General features: G+C 39.0%; 1 protein-coding gene and 1 long non-coding RNA gene across 2 annotated transcripts; one reads left to right on the top strand and one right to left on the bottom strand.

Annotated features, from left to right (window-relative positions):
• The first annotated feature begins 435 nt into the window (after nt 1-435).
• On the top strand, nt 436-3829 carry LOC145030782 (putative disease resistance protein RGA3). Its single transcript, XM_078979197.1, has one exon. The coding sequence runs from the start codon at nt 485-487 to the stop codon at nt 3698-3700; it is 3216 nt and encodes a 1071-aa protein (XP_078835323.1). The 5' UTR covers nt 436-484; the 3' UTR covers nt 3701-3829.
• Nucleotides 3830-4171: 342 nt separating this feature from the next.
• On the bottom strand, nt 4172-4924 carry LOC145028810 (uncharacterized). Its single transcript, XR_013676193.1, has 2 exons — nt 4582-4924; nt 4172-4345 (listed from the first exon to the last, which is right to left on the bottom strand). It is a non-coding gene; the product is annotated as an uncharacterized LOC145028810 (long non-coding RNA).
• Nucleotides 4925-14919: the final 9995 nt, after the last annotated feature.

The raw sequence follows: 14919 nt of genomic DNA, 5'->3' as shown, positions 1-14919 counted from the left end.
TTTGTGTTTATCAGTTTTTATATCGATTCAATATATTATTATTTCGCACAAGCCAATCATCCAAACAAAATCCTAGAAACTTTTGTGACGTTAACAAAATGAATTTATTCTTGTGATTCTCAGTTGGAAATCAAAAATACAAAACATCTAACCCTTTTATTAGTTGTCGTTAACATGATACCTTATACAAATCATAAAAACCAATCATAAAATTTTATGTTTTTAAAAATTAACATATCAAAAGTTAAATTTAGTTGAAGGGTCAACATGAATATTTTGCAAACTAGAAAAAAAAAATTAAAATTATTTTAAATGGACGAATCTTCCGTATCATTTCATGGGTTCTAAAATGTGACCTTATCCTATGTGGGGCCTTGCTTTATCAAAATCTATAAACGGCTGTGGCTTCTTAGTTCGTTCCACACACCTCTCTCTCTCTCTCTCTCTCTCTCTCTCTCTCTCTCTCTCAACCTCAACAGTGGAAATGGCCGACGCTTTGGTCATTATTGCAGCCGATGTGATCCTGAAAAAGGTGGCATCCATAGCTGCCAACGAAATCGCCTTTGCTTGGGGTTACAAAACGAAGTTGCAAACACTTGAACAGACCTTGAAAATGATTCGTGCCAAGTTACAGGATGCCGAAAATGAGAAAGCTCAAAAACATGGTGTGATGGAGTGGCTGAAACAGCTAAAACTTGTGGTTGGTGAAGTTGATGATGTATTGGATGAGGTTGACTACGAAATATTGAGACATGCGATAAAGAATCGAAATCGGGTGGCAATAAAGGTAACCTCTCTCCCAAGTTTGAAAAAGCTTTTATTTCGTAGGGAAATGGGTCATAAAATAAAAAAGGTTAACGAAAAGCTGTCTCAAATCAATAAGGACGCAAACGATTTGGGACTACAAAATGAACAACGTCGCCCTGTTGTTCCAGATCGTCCATACCCGGAGACAGATCCATATTTAGGAGAATTCAAAATTGTTGGTAGAGAGGATGATGAAGAGCGCATCATACACCTTTTAACCGAGTCAAGAAAAGAAGAAAAACTTAAGATTGTTCCCATTGTGGGAATGGGTGGGATGGGGAAGACCACTTTGGCTAAGTCCATCTATAATAATCCAAAAATCCAGCAACATTTTGAGGTTAAAGCTTGGTTGTGTGTGTCGATTAAGGTTGACATCAAGACACTTCTCTCAAATATCTATGAATCTGTTGCAGGAGAGAAACCTAAGTCGGAAGCTATGGTGAATTTAGTTCGAGATCTTGAAAAGAAGTTGGGAGCAAAAAGATATTTGCTAGTCCTGGATGACATTTGGGATGAAGAGAGATTATATTGGGAAGATTTTAGGAGTGTTATGATAAATGTGAATTCACAAACCGGAAGTAGCATTCTTGTCACTACCCGGAAACTTGAGATCGGAACTAAGGCTATGATGATTGATTCGTGTGCTTTAAAAGGTCTTTCCGATGATCATTGTTGGTGTATCTTTAAAGAGAGGGCGTTTCTAGCAGGACAATCGCCACAACCCGAATTGGAGGAGATAGGGCGTGATATTGTGAAAAAGTGTCGTGGTTTGCCATTGCTAGTAAAGGTAATAGGAGGGGTGTTGCAAAATTACAATGACGACCTAGAGAAGTGGTTGTCCATCAAAAATAGCAAAGTTTGGGATCTAGAAGATGAAAGGGAAAGAATTCAAAAGAGTTTGGAACTGAGCTTTGATAATCTTCCTAGTTCTATGGCCAAACAATGCTTTGCATATTGTTCCATCTTTAAGAAAGATATGGTCATGGAAAGGGAAGAACTGATCAACCTTTGGATGGCTTTAGGGTTGGTTCAAGCAGACGAGGAAAAAAACAAGGAGATGGAGGATGTGGGAAATGATATTTTCCAAATTTTGGTCAGCAATTCGTTGTTCCAAGATGTTGAAAGGGATGAATATGGTCACATCACTCGATGTAGCATGCATGATCTGGTGCATGATCTTTCATTATCACTTTCCAAACATGAAAGCTTATGTGTGGTGGGTGCGATGAATGATAATATTGATTGTATTCCTCAGGTTAAACATCTCGCTTTTTACCAAGAGCATAACAAGGACTATGAATTCCAAAACAAGGTATCCTTGTTCATTGAAAGGGCTAAAACAGTTGAAACTTTGCATACATTCTTCCTCGATCATGAAATTGGAAAGACTTTTCCATTTGAACAATTCAAGTGCATGCGAGTCCTTAAACTCACATCACATAAATCGGAGAAGCTAGACGATTCAATTGGAGATTTGGTGCATCTAAGGTATCTCCATTTGTCATATCCCGGTATCACTGTTCTTCCAGAATCTATTGGTAAACTATACCACTTGCAAACTCTGAAGTTACAACATTGCCATCTCAAGACGTTTCCAAAATCCATGAGAAATTTAATAAGCCTACGAAATTTCATGTCTACCAAAATTCTTCCCGCCAATATTGTGGGACAAATGATTTCTCTTCGAAATTTGCCTTCCTTCACAGTGCTTAGAAGGAAGGGACACGGTATTGAAGAGCTACACCATTTGAACAACCTTAGTGGAAAGCTCTGTATTTTTGACCTTGAAAATGTTAGGAGCAAAGAGGATGCTTTCAAGGCAGACTTATCCAGGAAGAAAAATTTATACAATATTCAATTCAGTTGGAGTAGGTACTACGAAGATGGAGATGATACAAACTTGATGGATATATTGGAAGGCTTGCAACCCCCGCGAGATGTGAAAATATTAACAATTAACAATTTTTCTGGTGATAATTTTCCAGCTTGGGTGATGAAGATGGATATTGATATCAAAGGGAAATCAATACCCCTTGACAAGCTCGTGTCAATCACATTATCTGGATGTAGGAGTTGCCTCTCTCTTCCAACGCTTGAGCACCTACCACATCTTTGGGAACTTGTGTTGGAGAATATGGACAACTTGACATGCTTAGGAAGTTCCAATGTTACTGGATCAACAAAACCTTTGTCTCCATCGTTGAGATCGCTCAAACTTTTTGGCATGAAAAGACTTGAAAAGTGGATAGATGGAGCAACCAACAGCTCAAAAATGATTTCTCCTATCCTTGATAGCTTGGTGATTATCGATTGCCCAAAGATTATTCTCTTAGATGAATGTCATCCCCATCCTCTTGTTTCCTTAAGGATATGTTATTGCACAAGTCTGATATCTATTAAGAGCATACAAGGCCTCACATCTCTCGTGTCTTTAGAGATTGTCATGTGTCCTAGTCTTTTAGAAATAACCTATTTGCCCAACCAATGTCAATCTTTGAAGACTTTGCAAATTAAGCATTGTCACAAACTGACTTCATTGCCTCACCAAATGTTTGGCTGTTTTGGTTTCTTGAATGAGTTGGAACTTGGTGCGTTTTCAGAGGAGCTCGCTTCTTTCCCGAGTCTCCAAGGCATTGAGAAGTTAAGGGACAATCTTCACTCGTTAGACTTGAGAGGTCGGGATAATTGGGAGTCAATGCCAGAAGAAATACAACACCTCACTTCACTCACTGAGTTAACCATAAGAGGATTCGGAATGCGAGAACTCCCCATGTGGTTAACCAAAATGTCATCTATCCGACATTTGACGATCCATGAATGCAAGGGGCTAAATAAAGAAACAGTTGTACGTGGAGCACCACCGGAAGCAACTTATGTTGAACTATATAATTGAGAGTGTTATTTAATTAGTTATTTGAGTGTGTTGTGGTAGTGTATATATATTTTTGTATAAGTGACAAGTACAAAAGATGTGTAAAAGTCCAATGATTCTATAAATTTCATACTTACACTTTTTACTAAATGTCGCAAAACTCTTTTGGCTGATCACTTACGGCTACCGATTGTTTAATCGCAGTTGATTGCATTATGGCTCTCGTCCATAAACTTAATAACTTTTCAATATGGTCTATAATTTTAATTTCAATGATGTATTAAGTTTATTATCTTCTAAACACAAATACGGATCAAGATGTACTGTTTTAACAGGTTAAGATTTTATTGGATAGTATTGGACTCGGCACTCCCAACAAAATGGATATGTTGGTATTGTGTCATATCCCATCTCAATAACTTATACTGTAATTTACTATAATTTAATAAGCATAATCCATTTGTCTTGATTTCCGAATGATGTACAAGGAAATGGAAAAAAGAATCAACTCTCTTTTCAATTTGACAACAAACAAATAGCTAACTATTGTTAGTGACGGATTTGTATTATTTTAGAAATGGACTTACAAATTAACGACACAAAGGTAAAACAAAACCATACATGTACAGCTCTGTCATCGACTTCAACATGTTCCACCCAAGTGACCTACAAATCAGAAACCGCATAAGTGTTGATAACTCCATATATATACACTTTAATTTTGTAGTAAGCTGTGAAACAAACAAACCCAATGCATAAACAATAAATCAGAAACAGGAACTTGATCATACTTAAATAACAGAACAATGAAAGAATCAAACCCAAAACATAAACAATAAATCAAACTCAGTTGAAATCGACAGAGGAAGACTGGAAGAGGAGAAATCAGAAATCAGGCTAACCTTTTCGTGTAACAGTGTTCGAATTGTGGAGACTGGAGACACCAAGTCGTTGCGTTCGTTGGACGTCGACCAGTGGCAATAGAATTCGACCGGGAGAAGGGCGTCGATAGAGTGTATGGAGATGTTCGATTTCGAGTTTCGACGATGACGCAGCGTCGACAGGCGGTCGGTGAGGCAGTGACTCTGTCGTGTCTCGTCGATGATACTGATGCTGGGATTGGCCGATTGGGATCGTCGTGTCTTGGCCTTTTGGGTTGAATTGTGAAGTCGTCGTACTCGTTGAGTTGTTTCACTGAAGTGACGATTAAAGAATAGAAGAAGGAAATGGGAATTCTGGAAAGTGGAAACGGGAAATAAACCTAAACCTAAATTTTAAAAATCAATTATGTATATGCATTTTATATTAAATATTTTTTTTTACATAAATATACAAAAGGAGCCACCACGGGAGAATGAGACGGAAATAACGACTCCTGACCCCAATCGTGAAAATAAACGGGGTTTAATCCTACCCCCTCACCCGACCCACCCCTGCTCCCGGTTATATTCCCCCTCAAGATGAAGCATGCAAATTTGCAATGCTAATCTTGCCCAAAAGAAATTGAAGTTGTTGTGTTATTAGCCCCTTCGTTAATAAGTCTTCTATTTACATCTTGTTGTTGATATATAAGGGAATAATCTGCTTGGATTCAATGTTCTTGAACAAAATAACAATCTCTACATGCTTATTTCTCTCATGAAAAACCAGATTGTTAGCTATATAATTAGTCGCTTCATTATCACAGAATAAATGTGTGGCCAAGGAAATGTCAACATGTAGTTTGCTAGACAACCAACGAACCCGAATACGTTCACTAGTCGTGGAAGCCATAGCCCTGTATTCGGCTTTGGCTGAAGATCGCGAGATAACATAGTGTTTCTTCGTTTTCCAGGAGATGGGAGTCTCGCCTAGTAAGAGAAAATAACTTGTATGCTAACGTATCGTAAGGGGACATCCTAACCAGTCATAGTCACAATAAATGGTTACAACAAGTTCCCCTACGTGGGAGAGAAGAATGCCTTGGCATGGTATGGCCTTTAAGTATCTAAGTACACGATGTTTACCAAGAGGGTTGTTGTTACTTGAGAGTATTTCTCGGAGGTGTTTTGAACGAGGTATGTTCCCCTGGTGGCGAGGGAGAGATTTCCTCAGGAGTACCTGGATTTGAGACAGACGAAGGAGACGGTGATGGAGATTACCAAGATGTTTACCAAGAGGGCCTTATTTTGTCCAAAGTTTGCTGCATTGGAGCAGGCCTAGATGACACGATACTTGAGCATGCTCAAACTGAAATTTGGCAATCTTTGTCCACCCAACGTTACAGTACCCTCGCCGAGCTTCAGGATGTCGAGAGGAGGTGAGAGATTGAGATAGAGACCCATGCGAAGGAGGAGCGCTAGGCTCCGATTTAGTCCTAGCCTGCAACAAAGTGATTCAAGCCCGACGATTCATAATCGTGAGGTTAGAGGGGCCACACTTGTGGGAAATAAGACAAGGTTCGTGAGGGTGTTTGTCGGTTTTCTTCTGGATGCCAAAAATGTGGCAAGAAGGGCCACATTGTTAGGGATTGTCATCAGCAGACCCCATGTGACAACCCGAAATTTCCATTCTGTACAAACTATATTACTTCAATAGAAGTTGTAGCGGTCACAGTTAATTTTCAGACTCTTCGCGTAAGTTTGAGAAATTCAGGGTTTACACTTCAGGAAATATCAGGAGAGCGGGTGCACTTGGGTTTGGTGCAACACTGTTATTCCAACACTCTAATTTATTAGGGATCATTTCAAGAATAAAAATATTTTCTGCCAAAATATCTCAGGACTATAAATAGATTTCTAAACCAAAATCATTCATTATTCACATTTCCGACTAGAGAAAAGCCATTTTCTCTCTGACGGATCTTCGGGTTTTTATACCAAAACGTGAGTAACTCTTTATAGTATTGTTAGAAAGCTTTATACGTGTCTATAACATGTTTTAGAAGGCTAAAACATGAAATCTAGGAGTTTACACCTCGAGGTGTTCTTGAGCGGTAAAATCCTGAAACGAAGCCAAAACCGATACTTGTGTCATGATAAGGCCTTATATGTTTATGTATGCATGTTAGGGACAAGAAAACAAGCCACAATCCACCCAAGATTGGGAGTTTACGGCCCAGAACCCTCTTAGGCCGTAAACTCCACATTTCCAACACTAAATGGTGTTTTGAGGACACTAGGACTTAAAGGCTTGTATCTAGACTATTTTCCCAAGTAGCACAAGGTCTTAAACACATCAAAGGACTCAATCAAAAGTGAGTTTACGGTCCAAGAGAATCTTAGGCCGTAAACTCCATTTAGATGGACAAAAGGGTGTTTTAATGACACCTAAAGCCCTAGGCCTTTACAAGGAATTGTTACACACTTAATGGAAGGGCCAAACCACATCAAAATCACCTAACCAAGTGAGTTTACGGCCAAGACATGGTTCTTGGGCCGTAAACTCCTAAAAAGGGCACTAAGGTGTGCCTAATGCCTTCATATGTTAGGAATAAAAGTCTAGAACATATCCCACAAGTGCAAGAGGCTTGAAAGCAACTAAAACCCACATTTCTTAGAGTTTACGGCCGTAAACTCTAAGGGAAATGGCCTTGAGGCCGTAAACTCCTAATTGGAGTACTTCTAGACCTTAAACCCTTCCAAGGACTTAGCCACTAAGTTAGAACAATTCTAGAAAGCATTTGGGACTTCAAAACACACCAAACACACATGTTTGGGAGTTTACGGCCGTAAACTCAAGAGTTTACAACCGTAAACTCCATGTGTGATGGTTTATAGAGAGTAAACTCTCATATGGGGTCCTTTGGAAACCCTAAACACAAATACCATGTCCCACAATAGCTTAGATGCAATCCTTAAGGCTTGAAACACTTACATAAAGTGTTTATTATGTCTAGGATGTATTAAACATTATCAATTAGTCATTTGTGTCTAATTGAGTGCATATATGTGTGATTATATGTTCATTAGGATCGTAGTGTGTTCACAAGTCCTCGCTTGACACCTAGCCATCCTATACCGTTCAGTTCATTCCAACCACCAACTACAGGTGAGTTCATACCCCTAATCAATGTTTTAAATGATTTTAAATGCTTTAAAGGGTGGGAATACAAGTATAAACAAACATGTTATTAAATCATTGTTATGTATTTTATAACTGTGTTTGTCGTTTAAACAGATTTCACATACTACAAAATGTGATACATGAAATGGTTTTAAATCTTAAAAACGCATTGTTATCAATTGTTTTACGTTTGAAAGGTATATCAAAAAAAATGACATCAAGTCATTGTTAATTAATGTTTCAAAACCCATAAGATGTCTTATAAAACCATTTTACATTATTGAACTAAACTATGCATGTACACTTATATTCTTATATATGTATGAATGTTATAGTTTACAGTTTTCATTTAGTTTCTCACACCCTTGAGTAGTAAGAGTGTATAAACCTACTTGAACAACCAATTACCTTCCAGCAAACTATCATAGGGATAATTTGGAGATATCAAACATAATTCCTATTACAAGGAACCACACAAGAGTCAGTTCATTCATGAGTCTATACTAGTACATTACCTGATACATGAGTACCTTTACATTTGATTACATGATACATGAGTACGTTTACATATACTTATGATGTGTGTAAAACTCACTTAGTTTTAATCCTACTTTAATTATCAAATAACACACAAAAGGCAGTGAACCTATCAATTGTGGTATAGCTAAATAAGCAGGGTATCGAACACAGGGAACGGCAAATTAAATTAAAAACTAATTCTATCTAAGTTGATTAAGCAAATAGGGGTTTTTTCTCTAGTTTTACAAGACTAGAAACTTACTAACTAAAACTAATTCAAAACTAGAAAAGGACAAATTAACTAGATTCAATAATGGGAAAGGAACTTCTGTTTAGTTCAACTCGGTTAACTTTATGGTTGATTTTAAGGTAATAGTGCAATGGATTAATTCTTTCGTTGGTTACCGATTCAAGTGATTAGGTTTGTGTTCACTACCCTAATCCTTAGCAAATAAACTAATTCAAACAGTGGCCAATTGCTTAATTTAATTATATTTACTAGATTAATTATTCGGATTAAGTTAGACTTGCAATAGCTAATTAATTCATTATTCTTAATTAACCTCTTGTTTGATGGTCATCTTACAAGCTTGCACATGAATTTACTCAATTTCCTAATTAATCCTAGTTTCATGTTCATTAATTCTAGACATATGGTATAGTGGTCACATATCATATGAGGTTGATAATCAATAGATGTTCATGCTAATCAACTATCTTCCTATTAACAGAAAATTAATTATCATTCATACACAAGGTTCTTTAGCAATCTAAAATAACAATTAATCACCAACTTAGAATTAATCCTACCAATTAATCAAACCATATTGTCAACTTTGTATTCCCAAACAGAAGTCTAAAGAATTTAGTTCATAACTAAGGTAAATAACAGTAAACAAATAAGTTCAAGTTGCTTAATCATGTTGACAAAACAAAAGAATTAAGTAGAATGGTGAAAGTATGCCTTAATTACTCCCGGGATTGGATTCTAGCTTCCTTGGTCGACTTCTAAGGTTCTTCTGACTTCTTATTCGCAGCTAAGTACTTCTGAAACTTCCCAGAATTCTTCCTTCTCGATTTGTGGAGTTATCTTTATATATGCGTTCCGACTCGTCGAGCAAGGTCATGTTTTTGTCTCATGATTTCACTGAAATAAGGAAGCCACAAATGCACTAGAACGTATATAGGCTCAACTAAACATTTGGGTCCTCATGCAATTATTAACACAATTCTAATATGGAATCCTAATTTTTTACCAAAATTTTCTAAATTAAATCCTAAATAATTCTTTTGGTATGCAAATTTTTTTTTAAAAATTGACTATTATGTAACCAACCCCCTACCCCACACTTATGTGATGCAATGCCCTCATTGCATATTATGCATAAAAACAGAAAAATAAAGAGGGAATTGGAACAAACTCCCCTGGGATAGCAGTGGATAGGTTGATCACTCTCATTTAAGCTCCAACTTCAATAAACTCATACATGGGAACATCCCATCCATGTCTCGTGTGGGTCGCTCTAAATATGCGAAAATCGGCGTAAGATCTTCAAGAATGGATATGGAATTAGAAGGAAGCAAGTGGTATAAGTATTAGCATCAAATTAGCAGTCGTTCGTCATGAAAAAATTAACGACTCGTCGAGTCTTATGATGGACTCGTCGAGTAGCAGCGTGCCTTCTCAGAATTTCTGAAAATACAAGGCGACTCGTCGAGTCAGCTTAGTGCACTCGACGAGTAGGCCACTGAACGAAAAATCTTGGTATGTAGCAACTATTTCAGCCTCTAAAAACTTCTTTAACCCTTCCTCACATGCGAACTCAATCGCTCATACCCCTAAGACCGAACTCGACACTTTGACGTTAAAAACCCACTTCCTTGACTCGCTCTCACTCGCAAAAAACATCCATGCTTTACATCTCTATACCATCCTAAGCAATCATAATTCAATCCTGAAAAATAACTAACGCAAACAACCATTAAACATAATAAAATCTCAAAGCATACACACCAAAAAAAACAATATAAAAATTGAAATTGTTAGATTAAAAGCACAAAAACATCAAAATCAATCTTCATCCTCCTCATCATCATCGTTGGCTCCACTTCCCCCGACTCCGCTTCGTCGCGCACCAATCCTCTCATCCCAAGATGGAATGAATGGGTAATTCCCACCATCAATATGTGGGATATTGAAGTGGTCAAAAAGTCGTATGTGGGATTGGTTGATAAAGTTCAGCCCCCTCGCCATTTGATCCTGCATCCGCCTCATCTCTACATTGTACCAATCCATTGGTACGTCTTCATTCTCGACCGGAATCACTGGCGGCTCGTCCTCCACATCCCGTTCTCTTCTCGATCTCACCCTCCTTCCCGATGCTTCGGGACCAACAACGGGGTCATCATTTGGGATGGCATAATGGCCACCACCATAGTCTTCAATGATCCGTGCTCTTCGGAAAAGAATGGGATTAAACGGGGGTGTCGGGATCAATGTCATGAAGTTCCAGGCACCACGGTTCATCAACCCGAATGAATTAGCCAATCGAGTGACAAACATTCCTCCATTGATACGAGATGTTTTGCGATCTTTGACCGCACCCTCCGAGAGGTATGAAGCAATGCACCACGGGATGTTGCAAAAGACGCCGGGTGTTATTATGCTCCATAGGTAGAAAACGTCAAGGTTGGAGACCTTGTCATCGTCTTTCCTTTGGTTGATGGTGGAGGAAATAAGGCGGTGAATGAGGTGGTGAGTCGGGGATCGGATGCTCCCTTCTTGTGCAGACTTTGGGATGTAAACTTTATTTCCTATGGTATTCCACCAACCCGTGCTTGTAACTCCATCAGGGAACACCATGTGAGTGTTTGCCAAAAAGGCCCGAAAGAGGTTTGTTGACACCAAAGGTTGATCATAGATCCCTAGTCGGTAGGCAAGGTCCACCACCGAGCATTGACGATACTCGCCCCCAAGACAAAAAGTAAAGCTCGCCGGATGATACGCATCCACTCCACCGGTAAAAGATACCGTGGAGAAAAACTCCAAGCAAAGCTCTAAATAGACCGGCTCTTGTATGTGGAAGACCCGGCTCCACCCATCACAGATCATTGTCTCGCCTTCATGTTGGAACTCCTTTAAAAGGTAAGGAGCTAATTCTTCTTCATATCTAACACTTTGCAGCCACTCCCAATCAATTCTGTTCGGCACATACACCTCCTTCTTTTTAATGCCGGAGAGCTTCTTCTTCCACTTCCTCATTGTTGAAGCGGATTCAATTTGCGGGAAATTTAGCCATGGAAACTCCCCTTGGCTACCACTTGAAGATTGTCCTCTTCTGAACATGATTTCTGCAAAACATATAAACAAAACCCAGAAAACACAGAATATAATTAAAAACTGCACTGTCTCTGTAAATCGACTGGACTCGTCGAGTCCATGCCCGACTCGGCGAGTCGCGCAACCTGCACGAGTCGGTCGACGGGTCTCATAAAATTGGACCATTAAACCTGTAAATTCTTTCAAGGGTTTTGTTCAGGGACTTCCTACTAAGTAATAAGGCCAAAATAAACGTTCAAAACAACAATATTCATGAAAAATCGAAACCCTAGAATTTCATTACTTTTCAAAAATGGGTTTTTTCATGCAATTGCAGGAATAGATGACCTTATAATCACATTCTTTCTAGAAATCAAGAAGAAAGTTGTTACCTTTTGAGTTTAAACCTTGAGAAATTTGAAGAAAATTTGAAGAAAACTTGAATGCTTGAGAGAGAGTTTGAGAAAGAGGTACCCGGCGAGTGTGGTGTGGAAACTGAACTTTTAAGGTTAAAACCTTATTTGCCAGATGTAAAAGTAATTTCGAATTTTTTTTTTCTGTAAATAAAATCGACTCGTTGAGTCAGGGGCAGACTCGGCGAGTCTAATCGCGCAGTCAAAGATTTTTCGAAATCAATATATACTCGTCGAGTCAGGGTCAGACTCGGCGAGTCTCTTGTAAAACATTACTGATTTTCAAAATTTTGTTATTTATTCAAAATCTTTTCACCCCACCCTTAAGCTAGGCACACCCTTAAGCAAACATGTCCGATGATTTGGAAGATTAAAATTGAAACACGAAACAAAAACTAAAAAAAACTAAAGAGTAAAAGAAAGCAAACTCTAACGACGGGTTGCCTCCCGCCAAGCGCTTCTTTTTAAGGAGTCATTAGCTAGACTCCTTCCCATTTACGTTTTGTCATCTTCAAGCATCGGGAATGTACGCCTCACTTTTTGTGGTTTATACTTGGTCTTGTAGGCGTGAATCTTTTTCTTGTAAGCCCTTTTCAATTCGTCTCTTCTCCTTTTCTCAGTATCATCCTCAGCTATTTGGGCTTCTCTTTTCCTCTTCTTCTTTTTCAACCCATTCTTTTTCACCAACTCTTGAACCTCCTTTTCTTTAAATTTAATAACTTCATATTTCATAGTGGTCCGTGCTCTAGGTTTAGTGGTGAATTGGTGATCAGCTTCCGCTCTGCTTCCATTTATGTCCTCATCCTCTTTTGTGCTCAACTCTTCTCCAAATGGCATCGTATCAAGGCATGCCACATTGGCGTGTTGGACCTCCATTCCTTTTACTTCTTCTGCCGATTGTTCTTCCAAAGAATCAATAACAGTAACTGAACCCATGGTATGTGAAGAACTATCAACAAACAAATCAGCTTTGGTCAAGTTTTTATCCAAATCGACTGGACTCGTCGAGTCCATTATGGTGACTCGGCGAGTCTGATCGGGTTCCATCAATCCTGGAGTGTTTTCTGAGCTGGCTCCTTCCAGTAGCTTTTCTAGCTCCTCCAAGTCTTTGTTAGCATCTTCAACTTCTTCTGAGTGTAGCGTGAACTTACTTGGGTCTTCTTTTAGTAAAATTTCAAGCTCTTTTTGTAATACCTCATCATCGAATTGGATAATTGAGATTTCTTCTCTCTTTTCTTCTTCTTGCTTGACCTCTGGATTAGCTTTAAACATCACCGACTCATCACCCACTCTTAATGTCAATGTAGACTCACATATGTCAATTAGGGCACACGCGGTGTTTAAGAATGATCTTCCCAAAATAATTGGTATTTCGGGGTCTTCTTTCATCTCCACCACCACGAAGTCTACTGGAAAAATAAACTTGTCCACCTTGATAAGGAGATTTTCACTTATGCCTTGTGGATGAATTATTGTTTTGTTTGCCAAATGGATTCTCATATTTACCGGCTTTGGTGCTGGTAAATTCAGCTTCTTAAAGAATGAATAGGGCATCAAATTAATGCTTGCACCTGAATCAGCCAATGCTCGTGTAGAAACTTTATTACCAAATTGGCACGGAATTACTATGTTACCCGGATCACCTTTCTTCTCAGGCAGCTCACTCATCAATATCTCTGCGATTTCAGCAAGATCTTTCCTAGCAGCAAAAAGGCCTTTAAGCAAGTTAAAGTATTTAGGAGTTTGGAGCATTGTGTCCACAAATGGCATATTGACTTGTAATGCTTTAACGTGTTCCATGAAGGTTCTATAGGCTTGAACTATTTCTGAAGGCATGGCTCTGGTTGGGTATGGCAAAGGAGGATTGTATGGCTTCAGAAAACTGGCAATATCTTCATTCCCGACTGGACTCGTCGAGTCCAAGAGAGTGACTCGGCGAGTCTGATCGGGTTTTTCTGGTTCTGGTTTTTCTTCCTTTTCTGCCTTCTTCTTGGAGACTCTTAGTGTTTCTGTAAATTTTTCTTCACCGCTGGAGGTTATTACGCTCACGTTCTCATTTCTTGGATTGGGCTCGGTGTCGCTCGGAAGTTGGCCCGGTCTTCTTTCGTTTACTTGATGTGCAAGTTGGCCCAGCTGTTTCTCAATGTTGAGAATGGAAGCTTGTTGATTCCTCAACATGTTTCTGGTTTCTTGCATTGCCACATCATGATCATTATGTCTTTTCTCAGACGCGGTTATGAATCTTGTAAGTATATCTTCTAAATTCGCCTTCTTGTCCGTCACCGGTTCTTCCTTTTGATAATATCCCCTCTCCCTCTGTTTGTATTTCTCCTCCTTAGCCTTTTTGTACTCTTCGTATGGGAGCCATTCCTTCTTCGGTTTCCTCCAGTCTTCATCGTATCTATCGCCGCTGGAATAGAATACTTGAGCCTTTTTATTTCCATTCTCGTCTCGATCACATTCCTTGGTAAGATGGGGACCGCCACAATTTTCGCATCCAACTCTAATAGCATGGATCGTTTGATCCATTTTCGTCATTCTTCGGTCTAGGATATCGAGTTTAGCTATCACCGCCGCCATACCATCGTTTACCGAGTTTACTGCTCCCCGACTCACTTCATTCCTCGGGTTGTGGTATTCTCTAGAGTGCCTGGAGAATTCTTCAATTAACTCCTTTATTTCCGGAGGTGGCTTTCGGGTGAGTGGACCTTGTGAATCGAGTAGTTGCCTTGTGGTGACATTTACTCCATCATAAAAGATAGAGACCTCTTGTTGGCTATTGAGATCATGGTGGGGGTAATTTCGAAGTAGGCTCTTGTATCTTTCCCAAGCTTCATAAAGGGATTCACCGGGTTGTTGCTCGAAGTTGGCAATGGCTTTCTTTAGCTTGGCTATCTTGGAAGGTGGGCAGAAGTGATCTATGAACTCTTCTTTCATTTTGGCCC

The sequence above is a fragment of the Lactuca saligna genome, chromosome 2 (assembly GCF_052625555.1).
Source record: "Lactuca saligna cultivar CGN05327 chromosome 2, ASM5262555v1, whole genome shotgun sequence".
NCBI lineage: Eukaryota > Viridiplantae > Streptophyta > Magnoliopsida > Asterales > Asteraceae > Lactuca > Lactuca saligna.
This window is presented reverse-complemented; position numbering and strand designations above follow the sequence as displayed.